The sequence below is a fragment of the Dermacentor andersoni genome, chromosome 1 (genome assembly GCF_023375885.2).
Source record: "Dermacentor andersoni chromosome 1, qqDerAnde1_hic_scaffold, whole genome shotgun sequence".
NCBI classification, from domain to species: domain Eukaryota; kingdom Metazoa; phylum Arthropoda; class Arachnida; order Ixodida; family Ixodidae; genus Dermacentor; species Dermacentor andersoni.
In genome coordinates, this window is record NC_092814.1 from 127,423,965 (window position 1) to 127,444,034 (window position 20,070).

General features: G+C 41.3%; 1 protein-coding gene across 1 annotated transcript in view; it reads left to right on the forward strand.

Annotated features, from left to right (window-relative positions):
- The first annotated feature begins 339 nt into the window (after positions 1–339).
- The window catches only part of LOC126545854 (5-oxoprolinase), a 160,841-nt gene continuing 141,110 nt past the window's right edge, over positions 340–20,070 (forward strand). Inside the window, exons 1-5 of the mRNA XM_050193858.3 lie at positions 340–830; positions 1,909–2,100; positions 10,377–10,502; positions 13,264–13,370; positions 14,109–14,224. Coding sequence (XP_050049815.2) covers positions 654–830; positions 1,909–2,100; positions 10,377–10,502; positions 13,264–13,370; positions 14,109–14,224 — 718 coding nt within the window. The 5' untranslated portion in view covers positions 340–653. The remainder of the gene's footprint in view (positions 831–1,908; positions 2,101–10,376; positions 10,503–13,263; positions 13,371–14,108; positions 14,225–20,070) is intronic.

A 20,070-nucleotide genomic window follows, 5' to 3' on the forward strand; every position in this document is an offset into this window, starting at 1 on the left:
CAAGGAAAACGGCGAGCAAGCAAATTTTAATACTGAAATTCAGACAGGCGTTTTATTCTCGCAGTGACAACTGCGCCGCTGTTGTCGAACACGTCAGCAGCAGACGCTTCTTCGTGGCCGTGATGGAGGCGGAAAACATTGTTTGCAGCATCGATTTGTTCGTAGCTCAAAGTCATCGTATGGCTCAAAAACTGACTCAGAATTTAGTTTTCAGCGTATATTGAAATAAATTACTCTAAATAAAGTTAAATCAACATTAAAGGTCGTACTTTTATTATCAGTCATCAGCGGTCGTCAGTTTGTTTAGTTTGTTGACCCCGTGTTAGGGCGGGCTATGAAACTAATGGGCGGGGCGTCTGTGAAGCGCGTGACAAACATCTGTTTCAAACATTGCAATGTGTTTCCATCTACGGTGCTGCGGTTTCAAGCAAGCAAGGTGGTCGTAGATGTGTCGTTCCAGAGCGCAGCGATCATTGCAAGTCGAGTTTCGCAGCGATAGTTGCGATAGCAACGACTCTTCACAGCTGTTCGCATCGTGCACTGGCAGTCTCTCTGCTGTGATCACACGAGGTTTCCGTTAACGTGTGCGTTCGCCATTTTAATATTTAGGCTATCCTTTGCTACCGGTCTTCAAGGGCGACACGCACAACACAATGAGACCTCTAGAGTCGAGTCGCAAGTTTCAATTTGCCATAGACCGTGGGGGCACCTTTACTGACATATATGCTCGCTGTCCCGGAGGTAACGTCAGAGTCATGAAGCTTCTTTCTGAGGATCCAAATAACTACCCAGACGCACCGCGCGAAGGCATCAGAAGGATCCTGGAAGAGGTGAGCCTGATATTTCCATGCCAGAGAGCAGCATTGTTAAAGCAGTAAAGTTTGTGTCAAGTAAAGATGAATTTTTACTGTTATATATATATATATATATATATATATATATATATATATATAATAGTTAAGGAGTGGATACACTAGCTCAACAACTGTGTCAGAATCACTGAGCTATTCATGCACCTAGTTCCTGCATTGTCGTGAAAACAGCAAACGCTGCCAGCAATCAATAGCAGTATCTGACACACACATGCTGCATTTCATGCAGAACAAGGCTCTTTATGTTCGGTTCTTGCACTGCTTGTCCCAGAAGTTAAGCGTTTAGATGGTTTACACCGTGCTGGTACCTCGAGCTATGTTGAACCGAGTTATGCACACCCCGTCTGAACTGCACAAGGTGCAGCTGACTTGTAGGGATCCTTGATTGCTTGTCACAAACAGCGTAACAGCAAGCTCATTATTGCACCAAATGCAATGTGTTTGCAGCTGAAGTTATGGGAGATTTAAAAAAAAATATATGCAAGTAACATTTGTAGCCTTGCTCTTTTGTAATGTTGAAGCTAGCTTAGTTTATGTGTAATGGAAAGGGCATAGCATTTCTTTTGACAATAGCTGGTTAATAAACATCTAGCCTGTCAGTACAAAAACTGAACACTCTTGAATAAGCCAGGGATCTGTTTGTGAAGGGTATGCTAATTCAATTTGTCTTGGCAAAAAATCTCAATACTTCTTCAATCGTGCCCATGTTGGCGACAGTGTGACATTGCATGCTATTGGTCATGCTTTAAGGTGACTATGTGAGGAAAATATTCTATTTCTTATGAGGCAATGCGAATAACAAGAAAACCATCTGACTAAATCATCATTGTTTTGTGAAGATAACGTATGTGCTGCACTGCTTCTGCTTTGTCACCAGTTGGATTATTTGAAGCAGTATCTTAGCAGGATACTGAAGCATTAAGTATTATTGCAGCATAAGCCTCAGTTTGTTTAGTACAATAAGCATAATTTTTCCAGCAATCCTGTATGCCTATATCAACTACGTGAGTCTCATCATTGTCTGTTTCAATTGCAGGAAACAGGGCAAACGTTCCCACCAAATGAAAAGATTGATGCCTCAATGATAGAGTGGATTCGAATGGGCACCACGGTGGCTACAAATGCTCTTCTAGAGCGGAAAGGAGAACCTACGGCATTTGTTGTTACTGCTGGCTTCAAAGACCTGCTATACATTGGAAATCAAGCAAGACCACATCTCTTTGATCTTGTAAGGCTCCATAGTGCACTCAGCTTTATTGTTTGTCTCTAATATTTATTTGGCTTGTGACTGTGTCTTCGAAGTGGGCATTGTCAGTCAACATTATTTGCATGCTTGGCAGTGTTTGCTGCTGAAAGTTTGGCCCAAGGTATTATAATCTGGCTCATGTTAAAAGCTAAACTATTCTTTTGGTAAACGTTTGGTGCTGCATTCAACCCTTGTAATTTATTCTAAGAGTCAATTCCAGATGTGTACTGAGCCTCCTTCTTCATTTGACTATGAAATCATTGTATAATAAAATATATATTTATGGTCTGGCATTAAGATGCATATTTATTTTGTGATAAGGTTATCATGCTCGGTAATTCAGCACCTCATAAAAAGTAAAAAAAGTAGGTCCGAGATTTCTCGTGTGCAGGTCAGGATAATTTTCTTGAAAGTCAATATTGTGATGTGTTACCATGAATATAGTTCTTTTAGGCCTTTGAAGAAATAATTTATCACATGAACACACGCACAAAAAACGCACATATTTATTTATTTTTCTTTCCAGGTGTCATTTAAACATTAGCTACCTTGCTAAAGGTAGTGAGGTGTAACCTTGAGAAAATATGTGTGTGAAATATGTTTAGTAGCAACAAATTTATTATACGAAACTGTTATTCTAAGCAAGTGAGGTGCAGTGATTGCTAAAGGGTACACAGATTCGAATATTCTATTTAGTTGGTAGGAAGCAGCCTCTGTACAATTCAACGCCTCTACAATGCAGTTTTACAAATAAATTGCCTGCGTAATGGCTCATTGTGCTTATCCTCCTTTATTGGGGGTGACAAAGAGAATGGGGTCTGTAATGAGGTGAGCCGAATAGTACCTGCACTCAATCCTAACAACACATTTTTTGAAGGATGAAACAGGCGGAGCTTACCTGCATGTATGGTGTTAAGTGCCTCACAGCGCCTTACATTGTACGAATTATCTAAGCATTTCAAAACCTTTGCTAGATAAAAAACAGGCTGAGATATAGTTCGGTTAACCCTTCGAGAGTCAAATTTTGTTCAAAAATTGTGCCCCAGTGGCCAATTTTTTAAGTTTTTTTTTTTCAGTGGGAAATGATTGAAAGCTCTTTACTCACGCCAACAGTATACACACAAATATGCTATACAGTAAGAGATCTAGAAAAATTTATTGCAATATTTTTGGCTATAAAATTGTTGTTGCAACAACACTTTATCGGAAGAAGGATAACATCAGAAAGAAGTCAGTAGAAGAAAGGATGAAGCAGTCGCCTCAAGAATAGGGACCACATGTGGCCATACCGAAATAATGACTGCATGCACCCCAGTGTAGGGGAATATGCAAGCAGCAAATGAAGGGAACCGCAACCAAAAGTAAAGAAAAACCTTAGTAATATCTCTGAACCTTGGCTGCGCAGGGCAATATCTAAGCTACTGAAAGCATGATAGCGGTGGCTGTAAAAAATGATAGCATCTCCTCCACGCACGCCTTGCAGGTAGCCAACGAGTCGTGTGTGACCATGTGAACAAGCACTCTGATGTCAATAAGTAGATTTGTGCACCCTGGCAAGCAGAAGCGCAATTTCGAATGACATTGGGTGACTCCATATAAATGGCAGCACCTCTCGACAACCCGTGGTGCCGAATACGGGCAAAATATCAAACATAAGATTCGTGCCGTTCACGTACGTCAAAATCCATGCGAGATGGATCAGTGGCGCCGTACATATTTTGCAAAAATCCTCAAAAGGTTAATAATGTTAACAGATACCACATGCTGTGCTTTGCTATGTATATTTTTCATCATACTGGTATGCTCCTTTAATTCTTGTATGTCATGACTGTCAACGGAACAAGCAAGTTAAGTGGAAAAAACATCGGAGAAGAAAATCGTTATGAGCAGGTTTTAATGTCTTTCACGAGACAATTCCAGCTCTTTCTGTTCCATGTAGTGTGTGCTTTTCTGACTGTCGGAGATTCAGCCCTGTTTATGCAGCTTTACGGAAGATGCAGTGTATTCTTTTTTTTTTTTCTTAAATCAGATATAAGGTCCGTGTGAATTGCAGCTGGGGCAACATAAGGGTGTATGATGGACTGAAAGGAATGCATTAATATTAATGTTCAGCAGTTGTTTCACGAGTATCGTAAAATTTAGTTTGTTAGACATATTTGATGACAGCGAAGTTTTAATTTATTTTTTTGCCTGCCACGGTGACTCAGTGGCTATGTGTTCCGCTGCTCTTCATCATCAGGTTGCAGGTTCAGTTCCTACATTTCAATGGGGATGAAATGCAAAAACATTTGTGTATCATGCTTTGGGTGCACATTAAAAAACGCAGGTGATAAAAGGGAGTCCTCCCTTCACTACAGCATCCCTCATAGCCCACTGTGCAGCTTTGGGATGTTAAACCTTCATTTTTTTTTTGCCTTATGTAGGAGGATCCATCTACTTTACAACACTAGTCTGCAGTGATTATGCTTTATTTTAGCGTAATGGGACACATTTTTATAGCCACAATAAAGAAATCACTAGACACCCAATACATATGTAACTGCCAAATGTAGCAAACATTTGGCACTGTTGTAAAAACACTTTAATAAATCAGAAATGCTACATTCATTTTTTATCGTAGAAAGCCCTCAAACAGCTTTGTATGCATGTGGGCTTGTGGGGAGGCACAGAGCCTTGCTAGAATGATATCTGTATCTAGGCCCATGGGACAGAATTTTCTTCCAGGTTTTCAGACCCGGAAATTGTGAAAGGCTCTAAGGATAGATGAAAAGCATTGTACACTCTGATGTTCTTGAAGCATATTGTGAAGCAAAGGTATAGCTGGAAGCTCTCGTCTCATTGAAAGTTTCTGACAGCAGGATGATAGATGAGGCCTCTTTTATTGGAGCATATATTGTTTCAAGCTTGCTCATGTTTACAATTTTTGTCCTTGCTGGAGGTATGGTGCAGGTTTTAGTGGCAGCCATGGTATCGTAAGAAGAATGGAGCAAACAGTACATAAATAGAGCACAGAGGTACATAGAAGGACAGATTTGAAAACATATGCACACAGAGAGGAAAGGCAAGCAGCAACAGGTGCTTGTTTTTGTTTGTGTGAATGTTCTTGTGTCCATCCTTTCTATGGCTTAAAAGCACAAATTTGTTGAACAAGTTCTTCGGGACAGGAAAAACCACGTCGACATAGTACTGACTGTTGCCATTGGTAGAACACACACGCATGGAAAAGAATAAATGCATAAATATTTTGCATTTATAAGGGTAGATAGCGCACTTTTTTAGATGATACTGCTGAGCACGAGGACGCGGGATTGAATCCTGGCCATGGCGGCCGCATTTCGATGGGGGCGAAATGTGAAAACATCTGTGTACTTAGATTTAGGCACACGTTAAATAACCCCAGGTGGTCAAAATTTCCGGAGACCCCCACTATGGTGTGCCTCATAATCAGATCATGGTTTTGGCACGTAAAACCCCATTATTTAATTTTTTTTAGATGGTACTATTAAAGGCACTGACGCACATCTGTTCATGTGTCATTGTTCTAAGCTACAGGTTTCACGTGCTCACCGACTATCGTACATTATTGTTTGCATATCTTCAAAGGTCAGAGTCTATCCAGAGGAATTCTTTTAGCTAATAAATTATAAAACACCACACATAGTGAGTACGTGAGATTTTTAAAAAATGAAAAAGTCGCCGTTTTGCCCGAAAGGCGAAGCATCGATTGTGATAGCAAATTAGTGGACAGTTATACGAAGTAAGGATAGTAGTTTTATCAGCCGTATGAACTCGGAAACATTTGCTTAGTTGAATTAACAAGCATGTTGCCAGTGCACACATACAGATATGAACACATCACACTCTATGACCGCGGACACTCGCTGTCAAAACGCTGTTGCGAGCAAGTGTGGCAGCAGCAGCGAGCGAAGTGACCTTAGGGCTGTCCATCGCTTCAACGCAAACAGCAATGAGAAAACAGCACGCACAAAGGTATGAGCCGTCTGCAGATCGCTGTCAAGATACGGCGCGCGCCGTTGCGCAAAGTACGCAGTTGCTGGCGGAGTAGAAGCCGGTCCTCCCTCTGCCTCCCCGCTTTGCTCCCTTTCGCGTGTGAGAGTTAGCCGTAATCGTCAGTTCACCTTGCGCAAGGTCGCAATATATGCTGTTGCTGCCGGAGCCCAATGCCGCTTCCTCCCTCCCATCCCTCCACGGCCTTTCACATGACGGAAGATGGGGCATTTGCTTTCCACCTTCCTTGCGCATGCCAGATTGAGTTATGATCATCGGCTCCCCTCGCGTGCTTTCACTCATACATACAGCACACGGTGTGTGGTGATGGTGTTGCTGCACTCTGACTGTATACGGAACATCACGCCGATGGCAAAAATGCTCCTGGAGTGTCCATATAATCGCTATCACAATAAAATTTACTTGATCAAGACATATGGGAACATATGCATCAGTGCCCTGTCTTTGGTGTATAGTTGGAAGATATTTTTAGCATAGCACACTTCAAAGACCTAAGGGGCTATGTGCACATGCAGTGTGGCAGCTGTGTGCTTGTAGATGGCACATTAATGCTTGCGTAGATCATGGTAGTGGATTAAATACCCTAGTTGTGCTATGTCTATTACAATGAATGGGACCACTTTATGGGCCCTTTTTGTTCTTTTTTTACGCACCTTTACATGAGAGAGGGGAGGAGGGGGGGCTGCCTCTGGAAATAAAGTGTTTGTTTGATTGCTAGGGCTGTCTTTCTGTGAAAATTTTGGCGCCCTTTTTGCGCACTGGTCACATAACATAGTAAAATTCTTAAATATTCAAAGCACCATCAAAGGTTTGCTTACATGAAAATTTGGAAAGTACAGGAATGCCCTGCTGTAGTGGAGATGTGGCTGTCTTTGATGAGAAAAAATAAAATATTAGTTTGCATTCTTCTTCAGACACCTGCATTTTGCTCTGTATGTCACACTCCTTCCTCAGTTCATTGATGATGATGTCTTTCTTGATATTGTTTTGGCAGTTCATGTTTGTTAAACTCGGCGTCCTCATTTTTCACTCACTTATATTTTCTGAATGCTGCGCTTCTTGTCTGGAATCATTTTGGTTCCATAAAGCATTGGTGGTCATGCCACTCAATGTTAAACCTGTGATTTCAGCTTGGCTGACACCCTGTAGTACAAACCCACCACAGTGGCTCATTGGCCATGGCATTCTGCTGAATGTGGTGTGGGTTTGATTTTAGGTTGTTGTGGTCATCTTCCAATTGGGGTTTAAATCAAAAACACTTGTCTGCCATACCTTTGGTGGATGTTAAAGAGCTCCAGGCAGTAAAAATTATCTGTAACCCTCCACTACCGGGCCCATCATAGCCCATGGTGGGCGCTGGATGTTGCGCCCGATAAATCGATCAATTTTGTCGCACAAGATTCCTGGAGCCTGCTTCCAACTTGTTCATACTGCCTTGTCCACTTGATTGTCATATTTTCCAAATTTGAGTCGTCATCTTATTATTGCGATAGCAATTACATGGAGACTCCAGGGGCATTTCTGCCATCACCGTGATGTTCCATATAAAGACCAAGGACGATAACACCGTCGCTGCGTGCCCTACGCTTTATGTGCGAGTGAAAGCGTGCGACGGGAGCTGATGGTCGCGGCTCAGTCTTGCCCACGCGAAAGGAAAAAGAGTGGGAAGGAAGTGCGCCGTGTCCTGTCGTGCGTGAGGCGTCCAATGTTGCGAGGCACCAGAGGGGGGCAGAGAGGGGGCAGCTTTCTACTCCAGCTACAACTGCATATGTGGCGCTGCACACGGTTGTGCGGCTGTATCTTGAGAGCGTTGGGGGCATAGTCTAAGTGCGTCGATGTCTCATACCTTTGTGCGTGCTATATGTTCTCAGCGCTCAGTTTGTGTTGAAGTGAAATATAGCACGAAGGTCACTTCGCTCGCTGCTGCTGCCATGCTTGCTCACGCCAGCGTTTCGACAGCGAGTGCCTGCGGCCATCTAGTGTGATGTGTTCATGTTTACTATGTATGCTGACACCATGCTTGTTAATATAGTTAACAAGCAAATATTTACAAGTTGATATGGCTGATAAAAGCGCTATCCTTACTTCATATGGCTGTCTGCTAATTTGCTATCGCAATCTATGCTTTGCCTTTCTGGCGAAACTGTGACTTTTTTTTTCACGTATGCGCGCACACCATGAAAGGATGGGAGATGTGTATTGCAAAAACAGATGACACAGCATATGCTACCCTGAGATGCCAGATGTGCAGGTGCCGAGGCAGCAGTGTTTGCACCGGTGAGGGCACACTGTTATGAGTGGTTCGAACAACTGGACCTAAAGTTTTCAAGTAATAACCGTTACTGTAAGGGAGCTCATTAATGGTACCCTTGCCCCATTTCTTCTCATTGTGCTAAATTACGCTCTTAGTATAGTTTGCAGAACCACAGCCACCTTGTTCCATGAAGAGGCTGACATTCCTGCAAAGCCTAGTCATCTGGTGGCTGAATTTGTCATTGGCTTTTGAAGGGTGAAATGAGGGGGGGGGGAGTAAAATCTTGTGGGGGGGGCGTTATTATTCGTTATTGTTGAAGCATACTGCTACATATAATAAGAGGTGATTTTTCAGTTTGTTGATGCTAAGTAAAATTATAATATTTAAAAGCATCATGTTTTGCATTTGTTTTTATCGCAAATATGGTGATTTCCAATATTGCAGGTCGCATACTCCTCTTTGCTTCCACTGCCCTCAAACCTTTGTCCTCTAAACACTTCCTACAGTGTTCCAGCTTTGCTTCAAGACTCCCTCAATATTTCACAGAGGACAGTGCAATCTGTGTGAAACAGGTTCTGTGGTGTCTCTTATGTATAGTGGTTCATCAGAACATTCATCATTGTGTTAAACAGGAAAACATTTACTTAAACCTTGGTGCAATTCTGCTGTCACCTCAAAACTCCTAGTTTCACAAAAATTCATATTGTCAAAAGAAGGTAGAACTTTTGTTGTATTTTTTAATATAGAAAACTAAAATTTACAGTTTGACTTGTGTTTGATGTGGTCTTCTCAGGAATTGAAGTTTAATTATCTGAAGCTCTAGTCGTTTCCTTCTCCTTAGCTTTTCCAAAAGGGATCTTTCCTTGCCCCAATATTTCTTCGAAGTGAAACATTTCCTGCTTCTTGAGCTGGTCCAAAATGCTTGAGGTTGTTGCTTCTGCCCTTAAAATTTTTTTCTTGAACTGACATTGCATAACAATTAAATTTCCCCAACACAACTCCTTTAATCGCATATGGATTTGAACATATAGATGTGTATGTTTTATGCATGATTAACAAATGTCAACTGTAACTTAAGCTAGGAAGCAAGTGCCTGCCCAGGGACGTGCTAGAGGAGAGCGTTATGCAGGTGACAAAGAACAACAACCTAGTGACCTTTTGCCAGGGTTTCATAATATGACTGATGATCGTCTCTTTTGCTTGAGATATGTCATCATTTTTATGCAGTTTTTTTTCATGCTGGTTCATCTTGCCATCATGTCAGCTGTGTTTATCACCTAAACTGCCGGTCTGATATCCATCATCCTTTTGCAGATTGGCCATCTTTTGTACTCTTAGCTATATTTTTCTGTTTCATTTTTACTGTTTGTGCTGTGTGTCCTCTTTTGCATGGAGTGCCAATCTTTTGTTTCAAGATTACATCTGTCCATGTTTCATGTATTCCTGACTACACTGAGCTTTCTTCATGTCTGACTTCTATGTGTACTGTCCAAGCCCTCCCTCCCCACTCAGCATCCACTTTTCTCCTGGCCTCGGGTTCCATAGAGCGTAGAACATCTAGTTAGTTCTTGAAAATGTTAACGGCTTGCTTGATTTTGTACCTAATTGTGGTTTTTGTTGTGCCCTCAATTTTTTTTATGTTACAGCTAATAACTTCACTTTTATAGCATTATGTCATATTTTCTTTCTTTAGTACATATATATTTTAAGCTAAAATCTAATTGATTAACATTGATGATAATGACGCAGCAGTTGGTTTGGCTTGCTCTAATGGATGGTAGTATGAAGTACTACTCTCCGAGAGGTTAATAATCTCATGGGGAGCATCGACCAACATGATGCCCACCTCGCTAACACGGTGCTGGTAGACACTTCTGCAATATTTTTAAAACGTTGGAGAGCAGTGCGTGGATCTAGTGTCGAGTAGAGCACCCCGTCTGATTTCACATGACATTGTACTTTGCTTTCTTAACAGACCTGTGCCAAGCCTGAAGTGCTCTACGACTGTGTAATAGAGGCAGATGAGCGAGTTGTTCTGTGTCGAGATGACTGCTTTTTAGACCTGAACACGCCAGAATGCTCAGGGAGCACTGATGAAAAGGTAATAATGACAGAAGAAAAAAGAACACCATCACATTCTATCACACATCACATCCTGTGGTAGATGTGTGAGCTATGAAATGCAAGAATTCCTGTCTGTCACTTGTAGTTAAACTTGCCTGGTAAGTGCAAAAGGTTTGGTTTTGCAGACTTATTGAAAGTAACCAGATTATATGAACGAGAGACTACCAGCATTCTGATATTTATATTCTGGGTGTACTTCCCACTTGTACCTCTCATCTTTTTGTTCTATAGTAGGTAAAGCAAAACAAACTATACCTAACAAATACCCTGTTTAGTAGTGAATTTAGAGACCTCAGAAGTGCAAGCTTTGGAGAAAATAACTGAACCATGTAGCTTTAGTAGTACTTTATTATCATCGCATGGAACCACCTTTGGCAGCTATTACAGCAATGCCTTTAGAATGACAAATACAAGTCGTGTACATTCAATAGAATTATTCAGAGTCATTCCTTTTTACGAAGAGCTGCAAGTGCTTGTGGTCGTGCTCTATTGTCTTGATATATGGCACCACCTTCTGGGTACGAAGTTGGAATTATTGAGGCACTTTTGTCCTTCAAAGAAGGCACAGTAGTGTTTGCTAGTAATATGACCACTGAGAACAATTAATGCGACCAGAGAAAACCAGGATAAAGTAGTCCCAACAATTACCAGTGTGCTTCTATGTTTCACTCTGGGCAAAAAGCCATTCAGAGCTGTAAGCTTGCAACAGGCATCTCTTTGGATATTTGCCTTACCAGAAGTGATAATATTGGTAAATGTTGATTGCTCAGAGAATATTACACATTTTATGTCACCTTAAGGTCCGGAATTGTGCTACTGGCAACACTGAAGCTACTATTTGTGTGTTTGCACTCCATATTACAGGTTCTCGTGATAACAATCCAGCCATGCACATTTCCCTTATGAGTCTGTGACAAACTGCCTTGGTACGGCACTGGTCTTGCACTTTCTGAATACCATCCATGTTGTCTTATTTTCTAAGTAAGACAGGAGTTCACAGGAAGGTGCAAGTTTGAAGTGATCAACTGAGATAGAAAAAAGAATGTCACTGGAGCCAATGTCTTGACAAGTCCCTTTGTTGAAATGTTGGCTCCAGAGATGTTCCTCGTTCAGCCACTGTTGTCTAATAAGGGTCTGTTGCAGACACTTTACTTATCTGCTCGCCACTAGCTTGGGTTGTTCTTCCCTCCTTGTGGTCTGCCAACATTACCCTGGACATTGGGGATCTTGGCAGTCTGCAAGTACTGGAAATTTCACTCCTGCAAACACTGGAAGGTGTGCACTGACACTGTGCACCTTCCCGAACTCTGATGCACATTGCATTTTGCAATGTTTGTCATTGCAGTGTGGCTTGTGCAGCCCGAGTTGCAGCTCTATAAGTGCACACATTGTGCAAGCCCACATTCAGCCTTTTCTTATCAAAGAGGGGACATCAAACAGCAGCCACCAGTTTTTGAAAAAAATAAAGTGGTTTTGAGCCTTCAGCATCAAAATGGCAGGTTTTCCAGTTATTCTGTCCAACCCTTGTATGTTTTATCCTTGAGGTTATGTTATGTTTGAGAAGTGGTGTGTTAAGTGATAACTGTTTCTGGTGTGCATTTAGCATGAGAATGCTAGAAAATGTGTATAATATCCCAATAATCCTGCTAGTAAAACTTTCAACTTCTTTACAAGGCCTGGCAAGCATGTGTACAGAGATTTTAGCACATTGTAAATTGTTTTCCTTAAGAAGTCCTTTGTATTCTAGCTATGATCACATACAGGGGCCTTCAAAGTTAAAGTACTATAATAAATTTTAATAAACATGCTGTAATAGCCATATGAATGCTGCTTGCACAAGTAGTTTATGTGCTTTGGCAGACACAGTTTTCACAAACAAGTAGTTGGAAAATACATACATAATTAGAAAATACTTATAATGAACTTTATAAATTTCAGTCTTATTGTATATGTTTATATTAGAAACTTGGTCATATTCAAAGACAAGTTCATTTTGTTTGATTCTTCTAGAGAATTTTTGTTTCAATATTGTAATAATGAAATTTGACACCGGCACAATAATTTCACATTTAAAGGCAGGAATCTTGATGCAGAGATGAACCCACCATGTGTTATGTAATGTCTTGTGGTGTAAATGAGGAATCGGGTCTTGTTTGGCCAGCCGAGAGCAGAGGTGCAGCTGTTATCAGCTCTACCAGGCATCAGTACTGATGCACTATAGAAAATCACGTCACATGTTGGGTTTGTCTTTGTGTTGAGATTCCTGCCTCTAAATATGAAATTAGCATACTGAATGTCAAATTTAATTATGATTATCTCGGAACACAAGTACTGTAGAAAAATCAAACAAAGTAAAACTTTCTTCAAGTACAATTGTCATAAGTTTCTAAATTAGTTTCTATATTAAGAATATGCCGTTGTCGTTAACTTAAAAGTTAATTGAAATGGTTTGGTTAACTGCGTACGGTTAACTGCAAAATTGTGTCTGCCAAAGTGCATAAACTACCTACATAAGCAGCATTTGCATAGCTAGAGTAGCTAGAATAGTGTTTTCATTAAAATTATTGATACTTTAATTTCAAAGGCCCTGTATTTACTTGATGGATTGTTGCTTATCTATGATGTTGTTTTGTTCATGCTGTTTATTTGATTGGGAAAGGTTTTGCAACGGAAGTTATGGGACGGAAGTTATAGTTACTGTCTGCATTGAAATGTGCTTTAATTTTGTTAACGTATAGGTGACCATCCTCAAACATCTTGACATGGAAAAACTGAGAGCTGATCTACAGAAGGTGTTAAGTCTGGGAATCAGAAGCCTGGCTGTGGCTTTGCTTCATTCTTATACGTAAGTTTGAAAAGTGTTAGATTTTTGTACAAGGCATCAAAGCAAGCTCAGCATGGATAAGTTATAGTTTAGGAAAGTCCCAGATCCCGGGTTAACTTTTTTGGGTATAACTCATAAGGATGTCTAAGGATGTAACTCGTAAGGTGGCCAGTGTGGATTGTGTTGTCTAATCAAGATGTTTCTAGTGCTGGCAGTATGTTCAGCTCTTGTCTCCATCATGATTAGATTAGTCTTCACTGTCTGAAGCTCTGCTAGCTGTTTATTCGTGCCACATTTTGAAAGCAACATGCCCTGTCACTTATACTTCTTCTCAAAAAGTATCCTTGCTCTGATGGTGCCTTATCGTAAGAGACAAAATAGTTTGTGTTCTTGTTTGTTAGTGCAATTGTACTATGCTAGGTGGCAGAGAGCCACTAACGGTGAGAAAAAAGTAAGTGGAAGCGTATGTGAAAACTGTCAGAGTTGCTCTTTTTACTTTTGTTGTGTTGAATTCTTACACATGTATTATGATTTCAATGAAAAAAATGGCTCATTTTACTCACTGCTTAGCCACTTCGAAGCTCCCGGGTTTTCGCTTCTTGACCAGTGGATCACAACACATGCAAACTGTGTAGTGCTTTGTCAATCTGCACTGGGACCTGCAACAAGCTTCTATTTACAAAACTATGCTAATTGTGCCTTGATTATTGCTTAGTTTTCTTTCAGACCAAAGGATGTAATTCTAAAATTATTTTACAGGTTTAAGGAGCACGAGCTTCTGGTGGGGCAGTGTGCCACTGAGTTAGGCTTCCAGCATGTGTCCTTGTCATCAGATGTTATGCCTATGGTCCGCATTGTGCCTAGAGGATTCACAGGTCAGTGCATAACTTGAAAAACTTGCTTCGCACTTTCATGTGGCATGCATAAGTCGGGAAGCCTGTTTGCACTCACTGAGGCATATATTTTACTTCAAGGCTGTCTTTGCTTGTTAAACAACTCTTGTCTGGTGACAGTGAACAACTAAATGAGTGGATGTGTAAAAAAGTTATGTATACCAGGATAACCACACATTAGCATCTGTGGGAAAACTAAAGCCCCCCCCCCCTTTTTTTTTTCTGAAGATCCCTGTCCTCAATGTCTTGTAAGCATATTTAATTGGCTGACAGGGTATGTGCAAAGTCGAGCCCAGCTGCGACTTAAAGGGGCCCTCACCAGGCCCCATAGCAAATTTTGGTTATACACTGGAAGTTGTTACATGCCCTCTAGGAAGCATTCTGCTGCAAAAAATTTTCGAATCAGCTCGTTAATAGCCGAGATAGAAATATTTCAGTGCTGCGAACCCATGATTTCAGCAGGTGGGCTCCACTGCCAAGCAAGACGCTCTCTCCACTTGCCCCGTGTAGCCTACGCAAGCGAGATTCTTTTCCTGAGTTTTCCCATACCGGACCTCGAGGATCGCGTGACGCATACGTCACAGGCCACACCTTCATTTTTTTTTGTTTTTGCTCCTCGCTTTTTTTTTTTCCGGCGCTACGCATTTCCGTCGACGGCGTCGCGCACAAGCTGTTGTCTCGTTCGCGCAGCGCACGATTTTGCTCACTGTGCATAAAGAAACATGACTAGCGGTATAATTCAGTGCTACACGAATTCTGAGGCTGAACAAGTGGATTGCAAAGCGTGATCACGCTCTGGAACACTGTAGAAAATGGAATAGTTTCGGTACCTGCGCACGTTACCGCACGACCGTGGGAACAAGCAGACGAAGCAGAAGTACCATCTCTCTTGCTTCAGTGCGAAGTAAAACAAAAAACACGCAGACATTCCATTTGTGTGTTTTATGATTTCTCTAAACCTCAATTCGTCAATTCAAGCAACAGATCACACAAATAACAGATGTTGCTTTGAATAATTCTCAAATTCACGTGTCACCACGAGCGACGTCACACTGCAGACACAATTACGTAGGCACAGGAGCCCAACTACGTCACCGTCCCTCTCCTGGTGGATTCGCCGCGAGTGAAGAGGGAAACGGCTTTTGGATTGAAATTTCAGGCCTTTCTGCGGTGTGTAGCGATGTAATACTTTGCAGACATGATTGTTATAGCGCAATGTATGTTCTGTGCTTGTCAGCTCAAAATGGCCAGGCCTGGTGAGGGGCCCTTTAAGATTAATCTGTGAAGAGTGGGAGCTTTTGTATTTTCCTCTCTGCAGCATATGCAGGTAAGTGCAGTGACCGTTGTACAGACCTTTATACAAGTTGTTTTATTTTATTGTCAACAGAATTTTTAAATATCGCCCTTGACATATAGCACAATTATACTTCTTGAGCTGCCTTTCTGTGCATCCTTTTCTCTCTCTCTTGAGCTAGATTACTCTCAGAGGCAGACATAATTTCCACAAGAAAATAAAACTGAATATTTGCTAATTAACAAATGTTTACTAATTAACTTTAAAACTAATTACTTTGTGCCACATGTTGCAATCTATGAATTTTAGGCGATGCCTTTAAAGTCATATCCACTTTGAACATATTGCCACATGTAGGTAGTGGGTTGTGGGCAAGAGTGGGTCGAGCCCAAGAGTGGGTCAAGCCCAAAAGAACAAAGAAGACCGTGCTTCTCTTCTCTGTTCATGAGCAGAGAAGACCTTCGCATATAACACTGCCATGCAAGAGACGACGCAATTCACACCATTTCGCCTTCTCTACAGTCGCGAAGTCCAGACGATGCTGGATGCTATGCTGCCGTGTCAAGACGCTGACCACTTGACAACTGTCACTGATAAATTTGCTGAGTGTGCTGAGGAAGCTCGGCAGCTCGTGTGGCTGCACATTGGCCAGCGGCAGCAGACGGATGCACGATGCTACAACATCCGCCATAGGGACGTGTCCTACAACCCCGGAGACCCAGTTTGGGTGTGGATCCTCGTTTGCCACCGTGGCCTCTGTGAGAAGTTGCTGAGCTGGTATTTTGGTCCGTATAAAGTACTGCGCTTCGTTAGTGATGTTAACTACAAAGTGGTCCCGGACACGCGATCGCAGACACGGACCCAGGCACAAAGACAACCGACCTCGAACATAGTTCATGTTGTGTGCACGAAGCCATACACTGCGCCTTCATAGTATTTTTTTCTCTCATTCACCCTTTGTTTCTGCTTTTCATTTGTCTTCGTGAGCTTGCCTCTCTGTTCATTGACTGTGCCAGTGGCACATTTCTTTTTCTTTTTGTAATTTCGCTTTGTCTGCGTTGTGTTATTTTTTTCGTTTACTTGTTTTGTTTATATTGCTTATGGCTATTTTGTAGCATCAAGACGATGCTTTTGTTCGGAAGAGGGGATAATGCCACATGTAGGTAGTGAGTCGAGGGCAAGAGTGGGTCGAGCCCAAAAGAACAAAGAAGACCGCGCTTCTCTTCCCTGCTCATGAGCCAACCCTGACAGACGCATTTTCCAGGAGCCAGCTGCTCTGCAGTTTATTAAACCCCCAAGAGTACTTCTGAAGGCTCATGACAATATTATGAAGATGACACCAGTTTCAAGAAAAGATGGACACTTTAAGAGGAAGAGGCAGGTTCGGTCATGTTAAGGAGCTTTAGAAATAGGGTCTCCAAGCAGCTTTGCGTACCAAAAAACCAAAACTTGTTTCTGTGCCTTTTGCATTCAAAAGAACACAAAAGGCATATAAACAAGTTTGGAGTTTCTCTTGTACTCACTTTGCATTCTTTTGTACGCTTGGCCGAAAGCATCCCGTAACTTTGGGTCCCCTATTTCTAAATCTCTCTGTTGTTCCATGGTATGTATAAACTTGATGCTGTTGAATACTCCTATCCTTATCAGCAAGGTTGTCTCTAGGAAAATGATCATTTTTCTCCTAGTTTTCTTAAGTGCTTCCCTGTTTGTCTCCTTTACATCACAGTTAATTGCTTCTCTGACAGCACAATAACAGCCTTCATTATATCTATGGCTTCTGTGGTAGATTCTTCAAGCTTTTCCCCCAGATTTTGAGTTTTCATGGTTTGCATTGTCACTGCCTTTTTCATAATTATGAACTTCAGCATGCAATGCATTGATCATATTCCTCAGTTCCTTAATTTCCTTGTTAAGCTCAGTATTAATTCTTTTCTCTCTTGAGATATTTCTCTTTATCTGCAGTACACTTGGAACACAGCCAAGTTGCACTTTCCACAATTATAAGCAGCATTGCACTTTGCATGTGTAACAGCCATCTCCTCACTTTCTGAGACATGATTACACAAAGCTCAGTTAAGCAGTTCAATGGTCAAAATAGTCTTAGGAAAGTCCTCCAAATCATGTTCACATAGAAAGAGAAAGCAACAGCGCCTGAGGGCGATGAAGCCCACACAGGTGATCTGGAGTAGTCCATGTCTCCTTCTTCGCCTTTAATGCCTTAAAGGCAAACTGCAACTAAATTTCACTTTTGGCTAACTTGATAATAAATTACAACATACAATGTATTACTACTTGTTGCTGGGCTCTTTGGTTCATACCAGAAATGTAAGGGCTGGGAAACAATCCAGAAAGATTGGGGAAGAAAATAGTTGTTTATTTTTCAGCACAGAGAAAGCGGAAAGAAAACCATTAAAATTTCCACATACAGTTATACTTGTGATGACTTCTTCTTGGACGAGTTGGTGTTTACTTAACATGATGCTTTTTAGCGCAAATCTCGAAAAAAAGAAAACAGAGAGAGACAAAAGTAAAGGAAAGACGAGCGCTCGTCTTTCCTTTCCTTTTGCCTCTCTCTGTTTTCTCTTTTTTTTTTTAGTTTTTGCACTAAAAAGCATCATGTTATGTATACTTGCCATTCTCTGATGTGCAGCATACATTTCTAATAGCAGTGACGATGACAAGAAAACGTCAGCATATTTTTCAAGTGTCTTCATTATATGCTTTCAGTTTCATTTTGAAAACATAGCATAGTGTTCAAACTTAGTGAAATCTTGGTCATGCTGAGGATCTACACATTCCGAGTCATCCGTAACTTTCTGCAGTAATCCGTAACTACCTACGGTAACTAACTACCTACCTGCGGTAATCACGGTGCTTTTTACAGCGAAAGCTGTATGTGACTAACCTTCCATAGTTTTTTCGGCATCCGGCAACAGAAAAAATCATCATGTGGGCCGATCCTGGTGATAGTGCAGAAAGGGTCCAAGCTCAATGGCACATACCCCTGTGGGCTTGGGAACCTGTAACATGCCCTTGAACTATTCTTGTCACACATGAAACAAAGAGGTCCCAGGCACACGGGTAAGAACCTACGTTCTTGAAAAAATTTTTTGTACAAATTTTTTCAAAAAGCACTTCAAAACTTATGCTGCCAACTCCACAAACGCGCTAGTGCCACTGCTCACGCATTCTTTGACGTCGTCTTCTTCCACAGCTGGCTCCATTGGGCAAAAAACTTTCATCATCAGCAATGGCACGATCGTAGTTTTTTTTTGTCTTCCACAGCTGGCTCCATTGCCACTCATCATTTCAGCGTAGAATTCACTTCTTTTCTGTCGTCGTAATTGGGAGGCCGCGTCTACGGGGGTGTGAGCCATTAAACAGCTGCATTATCAGTGGGGCAGACACGTATAGTTTGTACACTTGAAGAACAACATGCGTACGAGGAGCGCCGAAGGGAACAGCAACAAGAATGTAAACGGTGCCTGCGCGAAACGACCACCAACGAAGAATGTTCCCACGATGCTGAGCGAGCAACGACGCCAGACTCGCAACGCAAAAATGACAAGATAGAATGGCAGCGAAAGCACTTTGGTTTTCATTTGATAGCTTTGACTGTCGTCAGCTTTTGCTGCCATTCCATCTTCACAGAGTGGAATGGTTATAATTTTTTTCTTTTTTGTTTTTTTCATTTCAGCATCAGAAACATAAACTAATGTGAGCATTTCTTGATGAATTCATTAATATGCCTTGCAACCTCACTGGCTACAATCCATACATAGAAATATGTGCCATAAAGTAATTAATTAAGCAGTTGATTTGTGTAATTATGTTAATAATTCAATTAAGCAGTTTGATTTCTCATAGAAGTAATGGGCCGCTTCCATCAGGTATTGTAGATCAAGGGTTAGAATTGTGCTATCTGCCACAGGCAATTATTAAAAATCCGGTGCATTTAAAAAAGAAAACACCCAGTATATTCCTTCTTCATATGAACCATGCACTTCCTACTATGCTGACTGAGGATTTCTGTGAGAGTAAATCTCTAGTCACTGGATTTTGGTGTCAGCTGTAAGCGATTGCTTGCTGCACCCCTTTGCATCAGTAAAATAGGGAAGAAAGCTTTCTTATGTTTTGGGAATTATCATATACTGTCATAACTAGAAGAGCCAACAGCACAGTATACTGTGCACATAAGCATTTCATTACATTTTGGCTACACATGACAGATTTTTTTTCATGGTTGAATGTGCATGAATGTTTCTGGCTGAAAATAGTTCATCAAATGACTCGCTTTTTCTCTCCCGGTTAGTTGAACATATTGTTTTGCGGTCTTTTCAGTATCATTCACACTGGCTTTTTTTAAAATGAGCTTTCATATTGCACTAGTACATGAGAATTCTGACTCATTCATGACTAAGAATTAACCATGCACTTCTGTAAAAACATGTTTAAATAGTTGTTGCAGTCACTGGTACTGTCTTTATTAAAAGTTTGAAGCCAAGGTCTGTTTGTTGAGCTCTGTGGCAGGCCT